This window comes from Alternaria rosae (assembly GCF_020736505.1).
Source record: "Alternaria rosae strain MPI-PUGE-AT-0040 chromosome Unknown BKA58scaffold_17, whole genome shotgun sequence".
Lineage (NCBI taxonomy): Eukaryota > Fungi > Ascomycota > Dothideomycetes > Pleosporales > Pleosporaceae > Alternaria > Alternaria rosae.
The window spans coordinates 1-18143 of NW_025763586.1; the positions used below are offsets into that span (position 1 = coordinate 1).

The following is an 18143-nucleotide window of genomic DNA, read 5'->3' on the forward strand; positions in this document are numbered from 1 at the left end:
ATTTGAACGCTTTGCGCGCTGCAACTACGGCAGCATCGAGATCTTCTTTCCTGGCTACTGGCACTTCGTAGAGCGGTTGGCCGGTGGCTGGATTGATGGAATGTCGCGTCTCAGGAGCTGGGATGAGCTCGTTGTTAATGATGTTGCCTGGGTAGGCTTTGGTGTCGAGTTTAGAAGCCATCTCGAGTTAATCGATCTTTGATATCTTTCAAAATATGGATCGAACTATGGGACTGCGCATCCCAACGGCACAGTTATACGCATAGCTACGGCCAAGTACTGATGACTGCATCAGAAGTGGGGTTGACATCGTACAGACGCGGGGTAAGCCTTGCAATACGAGCTGTCTTCCTTCGCACATGCTCGGCGACTATCTGATTCGTAAAGTCTATATTGTGCTTGCTTGGTGTTGAGGCCCGTCGCGGTTCCTTGGGAACGATGACGCAGTGGGCCAGTGGTGCACGGATCCAACCTTCGATCGCGGGGACGCGACGCGTCTTCAACCACGCTCCAACACCACTTCATCACCAAGGCCATCCTGCGGCACCACTCGTCGCTACGTTAGGCAACGCGCAAGGAGATGCCAGGCTCAACTTCACCGCCATGAAGATCTTGTGCGAGCCAGATGTCGGCTGAGGCATGCTTTCCCCGCCAAGCATCATGAAACGGCTATCAAACTCATCCTCTCCCGCACGACTCGACAAGACCCCTACCTCGTTCTAAGATCGCCCAGCTGAGCCCAGCCGTCACTCGTTCTCTAGGGCCTGTCGGTTTCAATTAAGCTCATTGTCACCCCGCTTAAGCCTCTTCGAACAGGGCACAGAAGCTCGTACAAGCATCATCAAACCGCCGCAAGGTCGAACGCCAAGATGCATCTGTCACGATTGCTGAAACTGAGCTCCCCGTATTACCCGGGCTGGAAAGTAGAGATATAATGGCGATAAAGTCCACAGTAAGGCGACAATGAATGGAACCTGACTATCTACTCAAAATGCCTTTCATGCACTCAAAAGGTGCTACTACGCTTGGACACACGTTCCGGTGAGTACCGTTATAAACATTCAGATTTCCCAAGCTGAACCGCTAACCAGAGGCAGAAACTTTGATCAGACGATCATCACAGTAAAAGTCGGCGGAAAAGAGTACGCCGAGTCTTTCAGCTGCCATCGTGAACTCCTCCGACGATGCTCCCCATACTTCAACACATGCTTAGAAGAGAAGAGCAACTCGCCCTACGAAAAGTCGGGAACTACGCTAGACCTCGACGACACAACCCCTGATGTATTTGACGCGTTCATGCTATGGTTATACACAGGCTTCATACCGCACCATCTTATCGAGGGGGGGAAGGAGGTCCACCCTCCGACTCATGCAGTCAGTGTCAATGGCGGCGACAGCTCGAGCACCACCGGTCAGGAGGAGGGTGATGATGTGGATACTGCCTCATGGGGCATCGCTCTAGAGACCGACGACACGGAAGCAGAAGCAACACCGACCAACGCTGCTGCAGCTAGCAGCCCTGCACCCAGTGCGGAGAAAGTCCCTGGCGATGCTGAACCCGAAAAGGCTGCTATAGTACCACCTCCACGAAACCCAGCCGAGAAGCCAGAGATTCCCAAAGAGACGCTGTGCCCATGCTGCTCAAGACCATACAAGTGGAGAGGGCTCGAAGGCTTCCTAGAGCGCCGATTCATATCACTATACGTCTTCGCACACCGCTACGCCATCCCGAAGCTACGTCGCGCAGTCAATCCTAGATGGCAAACGAACGACGAGATCCTACAAGTGATGCCCGATCACAGCAACGTGATCGCCGCCTACGAGAGCCTGCCACCAGACGCACCGCTGTGCCGATACTTCCTCGATATGTACTCTGTGTACTGGAACCCCGATCGCGACGATGAGCGCACCATAGCTTTGCGGAGTCAGCTTCCGCAAGCGTTCCTTTTCGAATTGGTAACAATGTTGGCGAGGGGCGAGAGGCCAAAGATGGAGAAGGAATGGTGCGAGTTCCATGAGCACGAGAGCGAAGAGGAAAAGAAAGCTTGCTTGGATGACTTGGCCAAGGACCCTGTTGCGAGCAAAGCACTCAGGCGCATCAAGGATAGCAAGGGCTGGAAGGGGCTGGTGCTCAAGAAGGGAAAGAGATGATATGATGACAACCCGTTGCACACGCATCATGGCATGGCGTTCTGGAGTCGCATAACACTGGTATATCCCGGTTACACAATTAGCAACACACTTTTCTGTCTCATTCCGCACTTTCACATGAGCGAGCAATCTTCACGGGATGTGCTTCATCCTAAGCCACTAGTGTTTCGTGTTACGGCTTCATCAGCAAGCTGAGGAATGCGGGGAAGCAATACGAGATCTCCTGACCACGAGAGGACATATCATCAGATGTTCAACTCAGCCATCTTTGCTATATTTACCCGATAGCATCTTTATAGCAGTCGGTTGTCGGCAGCGCTAGATGATGCGGAGAAAGCCTTTGAGTCGCTGCTTTTATTTGCGTGTATGGATTGTTTCTTGGGGACTAGGGATTGTCTTGCAGTACGAGATCAAGAGGTCTTGTAAGACTATGATAGCCCAGAATTACGTGTCAATACCATGTTAGCTGAGAAGACTTCGTACTGGTTTGGTCATGAGCGTCGGTGCTCGAACGCTGATACGGAATGCATGTCTTGGTGGTGATCCAATGGCGCGAGTGGGATACGATGCTGAAGTAGAACCCACACAGCTGCGATAGAGCATCTCGAGTATAAGAACACCCTGTCACTCCGCTCATGATTCATCTTCTGCATAAAGCAAAGCAATCCAGTACAACAATTCTCACCTCGATCGTCTAACTATTCATCAAACTTGCGCTACCCCCTCTCAGGATCTCATCATGAGGACATTCACCATCGCCATGATCTCTTCCCTCCTCGGCCTCACCGCCGCTCTCTCTCCACCCTACGAACCCCCTTGCGACACATGCGTCCCCACCCCCGACAAGAACAAGTGCGACATCACTACATCATGCACCTACGTTTGGGGCCACAACAACCCTCATACACCCGACCAAATTACTGCGCCTGCCGCCATGGTTACCGTACGTCTCCCCCCACTTCCCTCCTTTAAACCGCCATCCTCCCATCGATAGGTCTCCTAACACATCCAACAGGTGCGACAGGCTACGACGCCAACGATCTCGAGGTCCAATGGCGACTGCCATGGTATGGTACACCGAACGGTGACCCGAGCCAGGAGGGTAGGGTGTTTGTGAAGCCGGGTGTTGAATGTAATACGCTTTGTGATGATTGGTATCTTGGGAAGGATGGGTGTAAGGCTGTGCAGGTGAAGAAGTGGTGTATGTAGGAGAGAATGGTAGTGGCTACCAGAAGAACGAGATGTATTCTAATGTGTATCTTTCTTGTTCTTACGGTTTGAACACATGATGCCTCTCTCTCATACCGCTGTTCATACTTCACTCACGCTAGAGTCGCTCTTCGTTCTGAGCGACTATAAATCGTTCCAACTGAGGTGTCTTCTCGGCGTCTTCTTGCTTCTTCGCCTCAGTGATAGCCATACAAGACGCTCTCTCTAGCAAATTTTGAAGACGGGCGATCAAGTTCATATTTGAAAATGCCAATGCCGTAAAGAATAGGGTAACTCTTGGAGACTTTGTTCCATCTTCGCGATCGACGGTGCGGGAAACGTCCATCTAGTATTCCACATAGATCCATACGTTTATCCAAATCTCGATTCCTCTGGAGCTTTTGTGCCTCCACCTCAGCTATCCTAGGCGAAAAGAGTCCAAGCCTACCAGCACGCTTTCTTTTGGAGATGAGTCGCACTCGTTTGAAGCTTCTCACGTCCTCTTCCTCGCGCTCAGCAAGCTCATAAAAAGTCCGTTCTTGACTACCGACGTCCGTGGCTTCTGATCGCAAGATGGGCTCTCGAGTATGTTGATCTTCTTGTAGCGGGGATTCGTCATCCTGAATCACGGTGATCCTCCGGAACCGGATCTGACAATTTGTGCATTCTATCTCAGCATCGCTGGAATTCTTCGATTGAGTCAAGCAACCTGGACAGGTAGTGCTACTGATCTCGCTAGCATCATCCTGACTGAAGATGATGCTCATGTCAATTCGCTGACCGGGTATAAACGCAGCGTGCCATGGACGCGACAACTCGATCTCTCTTCCCGTACCGCTGGCTTGTAAGGCGTATTGCCTTTGTCCAATCTTAATCTGGCCTGGCATGTCCTGGAAACGCAGCTCAAGTACAGAGTGGAAAGCATCCCAAGAGGTGATGAATTGCAAATGGACAGGCGCAATACGACCCATGGGATCGTCCAGTATTATCGGCTCTTCGAACATGCTTCGCTCTAGGCTGCTGGGGAGTGAAGTCTGCAGACGCATAACAGCACGGTAAGTCGCAAAGTTGATCGTCATCGCGCCCCGTATCATGCCTTTGAGCTCAGAACCAAGCTGTCGGAGCCAATCCAACTTGAGTGCTTCGGATAAATTCCCCAATACTGAGTTCGCAGCTTCGATATTACGGTTAGCATTCTCGATGCCGTCTTTAATTTCGATGAGTGATGCATCGTTCGACAGCGTGACGGTGTCGCTCCTGCGCTTTGCTTCGTCAAGCTTGTCGTTCATCTCTTTCCGACTCACTCCAAGTAACGTGCTATACGGTCTCAACATCAACTCTGCCCAGGAATATTGTACCACTTACACATTTGCCGTGATCAACAACATCTGGAGGCTTGATGTAGTCCCCGCGATCTCTGCGCGAAACTGCTCCAGCGCTTCCTTCTCTCCAGTCCTCCAACCAATCGCTCTTCCAATCTCTCTGACCCTGTTCACTTTGCCGACTTCAAAAGTGCGCTGGTATCCCTGGATGCGCTTCTTGTAGGCGCTGACGCGGTCATTGCATCTAGCTACGGCTTGCTTCGCTGTTTCGCAGAGACTTCGTAACTCAGGCGTAGCCCCATCCCCATGCTGTCTAGTAAGCAGATCAATTTCGAGGAGCGTGCGGTCGAGAGTCCAAAGCTCGCGTACGGCGGCCTGATACTCGGCTTTGGAGCCACGAGCCTCGTCGAGCGCTGCGACTAGATCTTTCACAAGCAAAACGACGGAGATGATGTCGCCTACGGCACCGAACGTGACCGGCATAACAAAAGAACAACGGAATTTCTGGGGAACGTAACAATGATGTTATAATGAAAGTGGTCTTCATATGAAGTTGTACCTGACCCCGCCTGAGGGAGGCTGCACAAGATGGCTGAGTCGCTAAGCCTCCACGAGGTCCAACCAGTAACATGTCACACATACCACGCCACTTCATATCGCGACTGCCTGCCAATGCGGCACAGTTTGCCAAGACTGCATCTCTCTAGTTCGACCTCACCTCACTCTGAGACGGATAACCACTCTCAGTATCCGACTTCTTCTCATCTGTACGCACCTTGAAGCGATCGGTCTTTTCATCAGCCCAGTGTGGGCGCGCATCGAACGCGAACTGCAGAATCTCTGGACGCTGGTAGTGGCCCGCCGCATCGATCCATACCTTCACCGATCCCATGTGAGAGAAGTCAATCTCGCCCTGCACCAACTTCTCTTCTCCGCCCGTGTGCGGACCAGCGATGTACGAGCAGAACGGATGAATGACAGAGGACCAGCCGCCGCCAGCCTTGACGAGATCCTGCTTTCCGAGGTTCTCTTCCATCCAGTCGAGGCACTGTTGATCGACGTAGTTGGAAGCAGTGATGACGAAGACTTGGGCAGTCAAGGCATGCGCCTTCATCAACGCCTCGATCTGCGCGTCGGCAACGGCTTCGAAACCGGCCATAGTGGATAAGGCCGGCCAAGCTCCCGCATGAATGTGTTGGTTCTGTGTGATGAGGGCCTGACGTGCGCCGTTCATGGTATGTTCCCAACACGCGAGTCCTCCGAGGTTGTACCCGAGCGACAACGGCCAATTGCGCAACGTGCTTCCGTTGCCCTGAGCCCACACCATGCGCTCGACATAGGTTGGCTGGAGCTTGCGATGAACACCGAGTATAGTGCCGTCGCTATCGATAATAACTTGCGAGTTAAACAGTGTATGGCCGTTGGCGACACGTTCGCACACGCCCAGATTGATGGCTACACCGGTCCTGCGACAGGCATCTTGGATGGCACTCACATCCTCCCCATTTGGCTCCACCACGACGCTCTCTTCGGCATATTTTGCCAAAGCAGCGACCTGCTTTAGGGGTGGGTAACATTCAATCCAGTACTGTGGTAATATCAGCATTAGCCCCATCATACAAAGTTTGAGATTAACAGCCGATGCACTTACAGGATAGCCAGGAATGAAGGTCTCGGGGAACACCAAGAGCTTGATATCATCTTTCGCAGCTTGTTCGATGAGGCGGACAGTCTTCTTGGTGGTGGCGGCTTTGTCCATGAAGACAGGCGCAGCGTGGGCGGCAGCCACCCTGAACTTGGTTTCCTTGGGCGCCATCGTGTTGCAGTGCGATGATGGGGATTCCTAATCGATGGATTGAGTCAGGACTGACAGGCTGGTGAAACTGCGGAGAAGAGAGCTGTCGTGGACCCAGATTTCTTTGCTACCCGCCAAGATCGCGGCTTCCGGTACGGTCACCGTACGGCAACCGCTGCGGCACGTCGTTATCTCCCGTGTCGTTAAAAGGTCCGATTGCTCAATTGCCAGCCTTTCCCGGGTTGCCAAACAATGCAACTCCACACGGGGATCGTTTATCATAGGCTAGTGCGCATCAGGTACCCGGCTGGTCACACACGCGTTCTCGCAGCCATGTGAGCCTGAACAAACGCGGCTAGCGTCGACTCCAATCCTCACCGAAACCGGCACTCCCCCCGAGAACACTGGCATTCACTCGTTGCACAATCGGTGCGATTACGATGGAAACTAATCCGAGTGGATCTAGGGTTGCACGGCCTTATGGGTTCACTGCAATAGATGCATTTCGTGACACAAAAAACCGCCGAGTGAATGAGGGTGCAAAACTCAACGCCTGCACGGCGATAATACAGCTTGATCCTCTGCGTCAAATAACGTTGTACCATTCTCTGACACTTCGCAACTCACCCTGCGTGATCCCGACGACAACCGGCTCTTGACATGGCGTTCGATTACTTTGCAAACCCCCCTCCTGGACTGGACTTGACCGAATCCCGCACTGCCTCTAACAACGCTATCGGCGTTGTACTTTTCGTCCTCTCTCTCGTTTTCGTGAGCTTGCGCCTCTACACTCGCTTGCACGTAAAGCGTGAGCCACTTGGTTTAGATGATTACCTTATGTTCCTCGGTTTGGCGCTGAATGCAGGCAACTTAGCATGCTGCATTGCAGGTAGAGCAATCGATCACGCAAAATTGACTACAGATGCTAACGTCCAGTCAGGCGGCTTCTACGGCCTTGGAAAGCACATATGGTCCTTGGGACCGTACGAGATGCGACAGATTACGATAGTGCGTTGTGACTCGCAGAACCACGCAAATATCGCAGCGCTGACCACAGTTAGATTACATTCGCATATGTCTTCATCTACGCATGGAGTGTATGCATCATTAAGTTCTCAATTCTGGCGCTATATCGTCGCATATTCGGCCTCTCATACTTTGGCTATTTCTGCATCGCTCTCACTACAGGTTATCTCATCACCAACCATGTGGTCCTACCGCTCTACACGCGACCACTGCACTATTACTGGAACCAGTGGTATGGAGATAAAGGCGTAGTCCAGGTAGACGAAGCAAAGGTGGGAATACTCCAAGACCGAGCTCCAAACAGCGACTGACCAACATATAGTTCTATCTCGGTGTCGGCATCATCAACCTTTTGGCGATGTGTGCATCCTTACGATACCCATAGCGAGCGTACTTAAGCTCCACATGGGACGTACCCAGAAGGTGGCAGTCTGTCTCACGTTCCTACTCGGTAGCTTGTACGTCACAGTCCAACATCAGTCCCTTCGACGAAATTTCGCTAATAGGTGCAGCGTCTGTTTTGCTTCGCTTTACCGCATCATCACCATCACCCACCTCGTCCAGTCGAAAGACATCAGCTGGGCAAAGAGCGACGTTTTCATCTGGTCCTCCGTAGAGCCTTCCATCGGTATCATTTCTGGATGCCTACCCACCCTGCGACCGCTCATGATGCAAATCATCAACGCACTCACGACTCGCCTGCCATCCTCCTTTAAATCATCGCAGCACTCCGAATCACCCAGCAATTCGCTAAACCCTCTCGAAACGATATCCAAGAAGCGCACGCGCAGGATCAACCTCAAGGATACGTTGGGAGACACGGTTAACAATGGTACTCGGAGCCATTGGGGCAAGTCTCGAATGGATGAAGACGAAATGTGTCTCACGACAACGACTGTGCATGGGGAGTGCCCGGGCACTGCCATGTGCAAAGAAGGCAGTGTGACCACAAGCGAGCTCTCACAGAGTGTGAGAAGGGAAAGAGGGATTACTATGACGAAAGAATTCGCATGGGATGAAGGGACGCACGACCAAGGTCCGGACAACAAGGTCTAGACAAGTAGTAAAGCAACCGCGCACTCCACTCGACTTTTGATCGTATCCGCCCCAGGCAAGGGAAACAGAATTTGGACCAACGTGAATACCCCACCAACGCTCATCTTTAGGTAACCTTGGAAAAGCAAATTGATGCAATACCCCTTACGGAGCCTTTATACCATCCCACCATCGGCAAAATTGGTTGCCGTCCGAAACATGTTGCGTACTAGAATGCGACGCGTCGCGGTCTCTGTAAGGCCGCTAACACTGCCAACGGGTTGGGTAGCGAAAATGGCGGCAGCCTGTACTATACTGGGCGTACGGTCGACCTATCGCATGCGCTAGAGTGTCTGACAAACTCGGGGTAGGTGGTGAGACGGAAACGGCTTGCAAAGGAACGCGACGAATGCGACGGGACGGGACGCGTAGCTGCACATGGGACGTGCTAGCGTGGCCGATCTACAAGCAAGTGCGACCGGGCGATACCATGGCAAATCGTGTAATCCATTCTCTACCTTACTCTGAATGTTCAACTCTAAAAGTATTAGCATGAGTAATAACAGGCGATATCTTTCGTCTTGAAAACATGTGTCTGCAGCCATGTTCAGTGTGTGGCCGAATACGGTATAGCGTTTTTGCACTCTTGACGATCATCCCGGCGTTTTGCACGATGCGGCCATACATCTTCCCGGCGGAGATACCTGTCGCACCACCACCACCTTGAAGAAGCGCCACAAGCCTGACTTTTCGTCCGAGTTGAAAGCTGACGATGATATGCCTTGCATATAAGAGTCGCTGTGCATCTGCCGCAACTGAGATGTCGATATCAACGCACCTATTAGCTGAAGGTTCAACATGCAGGGCTTCAAAGACTTCGACCCTGCAAAGGACATTCGAGACCTTGCCGGGAAAGTGATTTTGGTTACTGGAGGTATGTAAACTTATTTCCCGACGCTGGTATCCTTCTTACAGTCGAATTAGGCACCGCGGGATTGGGAGAAGAGAGTGTGCGAGCGCTTTCGGCGCACAATCCATTACACATCTACTTCACAGGCCGTAATGTCGCTGCAGCAAATACACTGATCGCCGAAATCAAATCCAAGGACCCAAATGCATCATTGAGCTTCATCAAGATGGATCTTTCGTCCCTTCGCGCAGTCAAAGAGGCCATCGCTCGGGAGTTCAAACATGACCGCCTCGACATACTGATGAACAACGCCGGTATTATTGCCAAGCCAGCAGTCTTGAGTACTGATGGCTATGAGATCCAATTCGCGACGAACCATCTCGGCCATGCGATGCTCACCAGAGAGCTAATGCCCATCCTGCTCAAAACAGCCAAAGAGCCCGATGCTGACGTTCGTATCATCAGCAACACTTCCGCTGGTTACGAATTCCATCGCGCCATCAAAGGTGGTATTTCCTTTGATGAGCTTGACGCTGGAAGCACCATGTCTCGAATGATGCTAGGCGCATGGATCCGCTATGGACAGTCCAAACTCGCAAATATCCTCTTCGCAGCGGAGCTCGCACGTCGTCATCCCGAGCTGACGTCTGTGGCGATCCATCCTGGACTTGTCAAGACGTCCATGAATACCGAGATGGCCGGCTGGAGTAAGACGTTCGTCAACGTAACGTCGCGCATATCGGGCGAGAAGTGGCTTGAGCCGCATGAAGGCGTTTTGAATCAGCTTTGGTGTGCGGCCGGAGCGCAGAAAGGAGCATTGCGGAATGGAGGATATTACACGCCGGGGGGCGTAGACTCAACGGAGAAATTGACGGCGGAGGCTAGAGACGAAGCTCTATCGGGAAGGTTGTGGCAGTGGACGGAACACAGGCTCCTAAAATTTTAAAACTGCGGTTCAGTGCATCTTTAGCACTATGGGGATATGGGGCATGGTTTCCTTCCCAGGATCTGATCAGTGCGGCCTTCCCGTCTCCATCGACGGTAATGACTATCTCGTCAAACTTTGTAGCCCACGATCTATGCTCCATGACGTCCAGTTCCAACGTGGTGACCGGTAAGTCTGAAATTTTGAAGAAGGCGATTCGATAGGTTAGTAGCCTTAGAGCTAGGCCCTCTTTGTTCATGGCATCCTCTGGGCTCATCCTAGGGTGCATTTGCCGTATGTAATTCGCCCTCCACCCAAGCCAGTCTAACTTCACAGTACTTATGTGCGGAGCGTGCTCAGATACAGTAGGCGTATGGAGGTTCAGCTTTACGATCCTTATCCGGTGGCCTGGACAACATACGCTCGCTACGTATTCTAGGAGACTGGCAAAGCTAGCTTGTTCGAGAAGAATGTCGTGAAGCCGCTTCAAGTAGAGAGCCGGTCTATTTCTGGTTTCGCGCACGTTTATGGAGATGAAATCGATCGGCTCCTTGCTTCGAGCTGGACAGCAGGTCCATGTGGGCCAGAGCTCTTTGTGGTTAACCATCATGACGTCAAGAGAGTACGCCATCGGCAGGCGACGGAGACAAGCTGTGGTCTCCTGGTATATTTGCCTGTTCGCGAGGAGCAGTCCATAAGTAGCATATTGCTCGGAAGGTGGCAAGATAGGTAGTCGCAAGCAGTTCGAGCCTACTGAGGCCTTGCGAGGGGTGTCATCTAATGCAGGACATGTTGGAGGCTCGACGTGCGCACTGATGACGAATTCGAGGATCATGTCACGAAGTTCGCGTGGTAGAGATAGAAGATGGCTAGACATGATGAGATGGACTGCGTGACGGATAGGTACGAAGGGAGAAGAGCCGGTCCTGGGGTTACGCGCAGGGGATTGAGCTAATCGAAGACGCTAAGCTGTATCAATGTAAGCTTCGGCAAGACCCCTGCAGGGCTGTTGTTCGCAGCTGCCCGTCTTCACTCACTCACTTTCGCTGCAGAACACGAGAAGTCATCAGCACCTTCCACTTGACATTGCTGCCTGGGAGCTTGTACGAATATGATGTCGTCAACGGGGAATTCGTTCATCACGCTCGTCGAGGCCGTCGAGTTGATGTCTTTCACTCTCATCATTCACCTCGACACTACTAAACAATTCGTGTGATCCTGTTTCGGGCGTTGCTCTGTCCAAGGGTTCCGTGTACTTACAGCCCTGCGATAGCTGACAGCCGACAGTCGCACCTGCACGCTCATCACTAGCGATTAGCTGCCACGGTGACCTGACAGCGTACGCCATCATGTCTCGTCTGGAAGTGCTGCCGCAGCATATCCTTCGCGACACCCTCCGCTACCTGCTACTTTTTGATCGCGTTCGTGGGCCACCTAACCGCTATCTCGTCGAAGATTATGACTTCCAGGTCGCTGTCCTTCGCACTAACAAGGCTATCAATCAGGAAGCTACCAACATCTTCTACGGGGACAACAAGTGGATCAAACTTCACAATGGCTATGGTACGATGATTGAAACAGCTCTGATCAATCACGAAGCACCTTACTTCAAGTTGAAGATAGAGAAGTTCGGCAAGCATGTTGCTGAAGTCAATGTCAATCCCAGCCTCCACCGGAAGTCGATGTATGGTGGAAAGACGATAGTGGGAGTGCTGCTATTGCAAGACATGTCCAAGTTCGCTCGCGTTCTACGAATCCTGGACTTCGCCAACTTCATGGATTACGACTTCAAGTTCGCACTACACAAGCCGCCTGGTACCGTCAGCACTCTGAGCAGGGAGGATCAAGAGAGGTTGATCTTACCTATGGAGAAAGGTAAGTTCTGACACGGCGAATTGTATATAAGACATTTGCTAATCTTGCTCATCGTTCATCACAGTCAGCGGTGTAGCTTGCCGACAGCAGGTCGCCTTCACCACCTCGTTTGATGCTGTCCTTGTTGAACGCGCCAAGCAGACAATGACCCAGGGAGTTACATGGCTACGAGCTACTGCCGCCGAAGTTCACGATATCGCCCTCTCCATCAAATGCATGGGCGACATGGCATTCAACATAGGGAACGGAGACATGGCATTCGCAAAGTGGGGCGATACACTCAAGTTCATCGAGATCACACTGGAGCACAACAAGATGATGAGTACACGTCTGGAACCCGATTTCCTAGCTCAACTTCATGCGCTTGAATGCATGGTCTCACTTGAACAAGCGATGTTCTTCTTCTCTGACATGGCCGTTGACGAAATTGGTCGCAAGTACGACCATGTACCGAAGAAGGTGGGTTATGCTGAGGACGCCAAACAGTACAACGAGCTCCTGGGGTATGAGGCAGTTCCCTTGTCTGCTATCGCTCGCTTCTACCGTTTCTTGGGTGTCGCTGAACTGGGTCTGGATCATCCTGTCAAAGCAGCAAAGGCATTTGCCAAGTCCTACAAGATGGTGACTCTCCCGCCAACTCAGAACGGCTACAACACTGCGAGATCATGGAAAGAGCTCACTAAGGCTCAGCGCAAGTCTAGGCTAGACGCTCTCTACACTGCCCTTCCCAAGACGCCCCACACGATGCCAGTGTTTCAAGCCTGGAAGGGTCCTCAAGTCCAGTCAGAACATTGGGTCATGCGCGAACTGGGCTTTAAGGGTAACATACCTTACGCCGACAAGATCACTGGTGTACTTGGAATATACTTGACCAACAAAGCTCACCCCAATCGTTCGCTTCCAGGACCACGTACGACCCAGCTCGGGGCCGTGAAGCCTGAAGTACTAAGGAAGGTTGTCGAAGACCATCGTGAGCAAGTGAACAAGCCTGATTTACCAGGCATCGAGCTGCTCATTATGTGGATTGCCCTTGGAACGCATCAGATCGGTGAAGAGAGTACCCACGATGATCCGGAGGCTGCAAAGATGCTGGAGAACATGTCTCTTCGTGGCACTGGAGGTTGTCCGACTCAGTGAATGACGGTTCAGTCATGTGTGTGGCTCTATGTACGCGTACAGTCAATGTGATCAGGATCTGAGATACCGTGGTGAAAGAGGCTGTTATGTTCGGCGCATGAGCTATTGTGTCTACAGACACACTCTCCTTCACTTCCACCATAGCATAATGCTATCGTCTAGATATCCAAATGAGATCTTCGAATCTGACCAACACCTTGCTACTTCTCCAAACCACTGACCTACTACAAACACGTCTACTGCCATCATGACATCTACATCCTCGAAGCGTAGAGCAGACAACGAGCTGGCCTCATCACCACCAGTCAAGCGATCGCGCACCGAGAAGCCGACATTACCATCCGCATCTCCGCCGCAACCCTCGTCACCAAGGCGAAGGACTCCCCGCCCAGCTATCCGCCAACCCTCTACCTCCCCAACACCCTCGGTATCCGCCTCGCTGGACGAGGCAACCACCAGTGCAGAGATGGACCCCCTCCTCCACCGCGTAAAATCCTGCATCAACTACACCGTCACCCACTACCATCTCAACACCACCCCAGCGCAAACAACGCGCTTCTCCATTCCAGCCAACGCCAGAAAGCCCACTACGCTCGTCGCCCTGAACCTTCTCCGCACCCACGCCACACTCGTAGCTTCATCACCCCTCTTCGAGATCTAATGAATTCGGCGTCCTGCGACCGGATTGGGTGAAGCAAGGGGGTTGGTTGGGGATTCATGATCCGCAGTGGTGGGTGGGAAGGAGTGTTGCGGAGGTGAAAGCGGGAGGAGGAAGGGAGCGAGCAAGGGAGTGAGCAAGGGGGAGAAGGAGAGGGATGAGAAGTTGAGGGGGGGTTGAGGAGGAAGAGGGCGGGGTTGAGTATGTGTGATTAGATGGATGCAGACTACTGATGCAGAAGAACATGTGAAAAGATAGAAGACGTCAGATGAGAGAAGAGGTTTCGGAGTTCAAGATCAAAGGTAGATTGAATACCTCACCAAAGCGAAGAGCGTTTCAAAGTTAAGAATTAAAGAAGACATCACATGAAAGAAGAGCATTCGAAATTCAAGATTAAAGTAGTAGTTTATGCTATAGTATAAACTAAAGAGGTATCATTCTCCAGCCCGGGCATCTATCCATTCCGTGTCTTTAGTAATATGCTATACTGTACTGTATAGCTAAAACCAAACATTACATCATTCAAAGTGACTCATTCGTGTCATCAAGACGTGAACAAAACACTACACCGTTTCTCCATCTAGTGGACGGAAGCAGTGCGGTGGTTCTTCTCAGTGTCAACGACAATGGAACCGTTGCGCTCGATCATGGTAGAGCCACCCTTCTGGAGGGAGCTCTCGACGAAAGTGTGGGTAGGGCGCCACTTGGCAGAGGTCCTGGGAGTGGTCTCGGCCATCATCTGGTCGACCTGCTCGAGAGACAGACCCTTGGTCTCGGGAACCAAGAAGTAGGTGTAGACGAAAGCAATAGTGCAGAGACCTCCCCAGATGAAGAAGACGGACGACTTGAGGTTACCCTTGTCGGTACCGACCATGTAGGGGGTGATGACGGCGATGATGGTGTTCCAGAGCCAGTTGGAGGCGGTGGAGAGGGCAACACCACGCGAGCGGATGGGCAGAGGGAAGACCTCACCGATGAGGACCCAGGCACCAGGACCCCAGGTGGTGGCGAAGAAGAAGATGAAGATGGCGATGAACGCGATCTGGGCGTTGACGGCGGAGATGTTGTTGGCGCGGGTGGTGCCGTCGGCGAGGGTGGTGGAGTTGTTGAATCCCTGAGTGACACCAATGATGGCAACCAAGAACTGGCAGATCAACATACCGAGAGCACCAAAGAGGAGAAGTGTGCGGCGACCGAACTTCTCCATTCCGTAGAAGGAAAGAGGGGTGGAGCAGACGTTGACCAGGGTGAAGACGAGGGAGATCAAGAAGGTGTTGCTGATGGCGCCAGTCGACTCCAAGAAGGGAGTGGAATAGTAGAAGATGAAGTTGACACCAGTCCACTGTTGCATCATCTGGAGCGAGGTACCAAGGATAGTCTTGCGAAGGTTGGAGTTGGACTGGAAGAGAGAACCCTTGAAGCAGTTGGCCCAGCCAGAGATCCAGCCACCGGCGGGGATAAGCTCGCGCTCGTACTCCTCGTTGGCAATGATCTCAGCAAGCTCGAATTCGACCATGGACCTGAGCTCAGCAGCCTGGGGGTCGGTAGGGTGGACACCACGAATCTTCATGAGAGCCTTCTTGGCCTCATCGGGACGGCCGCGCTTGACGAAGTAACGAGGGGAGTCGGGAAGGCAGGCAATACCACCACCGAGGATAAGACCCCAGGCGAATTGGATACCGATGGGGATGCGGTACTCGCCAGTGTCACCACGACCCTGGACGCCGTAGTTGACACAGGCGGCAAGCAGGAGACCAATGGTAATGCAGAACTGGTAACCGGAGACGAGCGCACCTCGGACCTTCTTGGGGCAAATCTCGGACATGTAGAGAATGACGATGGCAGACTCGAAACCGACACCAATACCGGCAATGGCACGACCAGCAACAAGGAGGTCACGGCCAGTGGCAGCCATTTGCAGAACAACTCCTAAGAGGGGGTTAGTGGCTGGTTTCATCACGTAATGCAAGCGGGGGAAATTCGTACCGATGATGTAGATGAGACATCCAAAAACGATGGTCCACTTGCGACCAATCATGTCGGAAAGGTCACCAGCGACGAGAGCACCGAAGAAAGTACCAGCGGAGAGAATAGAGACGATGAGCGAGGTGTTGCCAGAGCTGATCTTGCAGAGGCCATCAGGAGTGTCGAGACCCTGGGGGCAAATGGGGCCCTCGACCTCCTGGATGAACAGAGGCGAGTTGAGCACACCGTTGATGTATCCGGAATCATAACCTGAGTACGCGGTCAGCCCCTGTTATTGTGGAGATTGTGTTCTGTTGTTGTCTTACCGAAGAAGATACCACCAAAGGAGGCGAAGGCACAGAGGAGGTAGGCCTTCCATGTGACAGGGCACTCAGTCATGTTGACATCGGTGGTAGCTTGGATGCCCTTGGGGTTGGCGGCCTCGTCGGCCAGGTCGTTGTTGTGGCTCATGATGGGCAGTTGCGTGGGGGTTGTACGCTGAGTGAGTTGACGAAGCGCGTTGCTTGAAGCTGTGCAGGGTAGAACTCGCACGCGGCCTTGGACGAAGAATCGGAATCTGGGATGCGGGTGAGTTGAGGGTTAATAAACAGAGCTGGAGATTTGAGATCTAGTGCTCTGCGGAACAAGTGTACCGCAGAAATGGCTAGGTAACATTGCGGCGCAACTAGTAGGGGTCCGTGCTTCCCTGCTATTGGGTGCATTAGCCTGGAACCCAGTGAAGGGTGCGCGCCACCAACTCTCTGGGGAATGGTCGCCCGCGTTTTGCCTGCTCCAGCTTCTTCTCCAGGCCCGACTGGCCCGACTAACCTAGTAATTTGACAAGTGTCGGACCGGCATTTGCACCGGCTGTGATTTGACCTTGGCAGAGAGAGCACAGACGGTGTTTTTTTCCTGTCTAGAACGCTTCTAGGTTTTCAGAGCCGCACGTGAGGTGCTCCCCGACCAAGGGTTCCCACTTCACTAGACTCCACCATCGTGGCCCATGGAGTCTCTCGTGGCCCATGGAGTCGGCTAACGTGTGTCTGGAGCAGACTGGTAACGGCGCTAGCCCCCAATACCAGGTGCGCGGCGCCCTACACTCGGCTCACTCCGCCTCTTGCGCCTGCTTTGATTCATCACGATGATGCGCTGACGATGCGCCAATGGCACGGCCTGCGCTATACTTTTCACCACTACAGGCCTCTTTCCCCAGACGACAACATGTGGCTGAACGCTAATGCAACGGTGGTCATGATGAATGTGAACTGCTGACGCTTGTTGGCCATGGACGCCTAACGGCCAATACGCGACTTCGCTGGCCTTCGGAGCTCCTAATTAAGCGCGCAGTGTAGCACGAGTCACTCTCATTAGCCCAGCACCACCAACCCCAGCCTCCGCTCCTGTCCCGACGCTGGAAACGTCTAACCGGGGCCGCCCTTGATTAGTGCATGTGGTCACGATGCACGGTCAGGATGCGTGACCCAGGGACAGCGAGAGATCCAAATCCAGTCCCTTCGCTGCGGGAGCAAATGGTGGTAGCGATGATGGCGAGAGGGCTGTTGTTACCGAGGTGGTTCGTTCACGTGGGTCGCTCGGTGTTAATCACGCGGAGGTCTCCCCATGGTTTCGATCCGACGGCCCACAACCCTGATTGGCTGCACCCTGCACTAGTGGCTTACCCCGGCGAAGCTTGACGCGGAAAAGAATTCAGCCCCGACATAGCACGAATCGCCGACGAGAAAATCTTCAAGCTCGGCATCTGAGCTCTGAGGTACATGACAAAGCTCTATCGCGTACCCCGACATCCATCGTCCGCATGTTCTTCTCCACATTGTCGCCCAACGCACTGCTGCTGCTTCGCTACCATCTTTTCTCGCGACCCCGCTGAAATGTCACCACCCCACAACTCGTACCGACTATGCAAACTTTGTGCGACAGTGGTGGCCTCAGCCGCAGCTCTCCTTGTGCAGGACTTCATTGCTACACGAAACGCCCGTCAGACGCTGGGGTGCAATGCCTCAGTTCGTCATGATGCGCAGCTGTCATGTGCCAGCTGGCTTCTCCAGACCTCGGGACAGGAAATGGTCCCTGGGTCTTGAAAGTCCTCCAGCGTTTTGGTGGCATCCGTCAGGGAG

General features: G+C 52.8%; 9 protein-coding genes across 9 annotated transcripts; 6 read left to right on the forward strand and 3 right to left on the reverse strand.

Annotated features, from left to right (window-relative positions):
* Window positions 1-991: 991 nt before the first annotated feature.
* On the forward strand, window positions 992-2151 carry BKA58DRAFT_406726 (uncharacterized protein; the record flags this gene model as incomplete). The annotated part of the gene is made up of 2 exons (XM_046171981.1): window positions 992-1041; window positions 1092-2151. 2 exons carry the CDS (start codon window positions 992-994, stop codon window positions 2149-2151), a joined length of 1110 nt encoding a protein of 369 aa, XP_046019803.1.
* Window positions 2152-2802: 651 nt separating this feature from the next.
* BKA58DRAFT_395392 (uncharacterized protein) lies at window positions 2803-3404 on the forward strand. The gene is made up of 2 exons (XM_046171288.1): window positions 2803-3098; window positions 3146-3404. The coding sequence occupies exons 1-2, from the start codon at window positions 2891-2893 to the stop codon at window positions 3358-3360; spliced, it is 423 nt and encodes a 140-aa protein (XP_046019804.1). The 5' UTR covers window positions 2803-2890; the 3' UTR covers window positions 3361-3404.
* An 8-nt stretch (window positions 3405-3412) lies between these two features.
* On the reverse strand, window positions 3413-5275 carry BKA58DRAFT_73885 (uncharacterized protein). Its single transcript, XM_046175827.1, has 2 exons — window positions 4726-5275; window positions 3413-4677 (listed from the first exon to the last, which is right to left on the reverse strand). The coding sequence occupies exons 1-2, from the start codon at window positions 5163-5165 to the stop codon at window positions 3558-3560; spliced, it is 1560 nt and encodes a 519-aa protein (XP_046019805.1). The 5' UTR covers window positions 5166-5275; the 3' UTR covers window positions 3413-3557.
* BKA58DRAFT_395395 (carbon-nitrogen hydrolase) lies at window positions 5109-6754 on the reverse strand. The gene is made up of 2 exons (XM_046171289.1): window positions 6334-6754; window positions 5109-6270 (listed from the first exon to the last, which is right to left on the reverse strand). Exons 1-2 carry the CDS (start codon window positions 6496-6498, stop codon window positions 5386-5388), a joined length of 1050 nt encoding a protein of 349 aa, XP_046019806.1. The 5' UTR covers window positions 6499-6754; the 3' UTR covers window positions 5109-5385.
* Window positions 6755-6974: 220 nt separating this feature from the next.
* Window positions 6975-8559, forward strand: BKA58DRAFT_450932 (uncharacterized protein; the record flags this gene model as incomplete). Its single annotated transcript, XM_046174368.1, has 6 exons — window positions 6975-7366; window positions 7418-7485; window positions 7539-7775; window positions 7826-7863; window positions 7893-7961; window positions 8016-8559. Exons 1-6 carry the CDS (start codon window positions 7138-7140, stop codon window positions 8557-8559), a joined length of 1185 nt encoding a protein of 394 aa, XP_046019807.1. The 5' UTR covers window positions 6975-7137.
* A 711-nt stretch (window positions 8560-9270) lies between these two features.
* On the forward strand, window positions 9271-10647 carry BKA58DRAFT_73926 (uncharacterized protein). Its single transcript, XM_046175828.1, has 2 exons — window positions 9271-9472; window positions 9523-10647. Exons 1-2 carry the CDS (start codon window positions 9397-9399, stop codon window positions 10392-10394), a joined length of 948 nt encoding a protein of 315 aa, XP_046019808.1. The 5' UTR covers window positions 9271-9396; the 3' UTR covers window positions 10395-10647.
* A 1591-nt stretch (window positions 10648-12238) lies between these two features.
* On the forward strand, window positions 12239-13385 carry BKA58DRAFT_395400 (uncharacterized protein; the record flags this gene model as incomplete). Its single annotated transcript, XM_046171290.1, has 2 exons — window positions 12239-12248; window positions 12313-13385. The coding sequence occupies 2 exons, from the start codon at window positions 12239-12241 to the stop codon at window positions 13383-13385; spliced, it is 1083 nt and encodes a 360-aa protein (XP_046019809.1).
* A 247-nt stretch (window positions 13386-13632) lies between these two features.
* On the forward strand, window positions 13633-14056 carry BKA58DRAFT_473972 (uncharacterized protein; the record flags this gene model as incomplete). The annotated part of the gene is made up of 1 exon (XM_046175328.1): window positions 13633-14056. One exon carries the CDS (start codon window positions 13633-13635, stop codon window positions 14044-14046), a length of 414 nt encoding a protein of 137 aa, XP_046019810.1. The 3' UTR covers window positions 14047-14056.
* Window positions 14057-14429: 373 nt separating this feature from the next.
* On the reverse strand, window positions 14430-16794 carry BKA58DRAFT_473973 (general substrate transporter). The gene is made up of 4 exons (XM_046175329.1): window positions 16767-16794; window positions 16335-16717; window positions 16030-16278; window positions 14430-15972 (listed from the first exon to the last, which is right to left on the reverse strand). Exons 2-4 carry the CDS (start codon window positions 16477-16479, stop codon window positions 14624-14626), a joined length of 1743 nt encoding a protein of 580 aa, XP_046019811.1. The 5' UTR covers window positions 16480-16717; window positions 16767-16794; the 3' UTR covers window positions 14430-14623.
* Between the last annotated feature and the right edge of the window lie 1349 nt (window positions 16795-18143).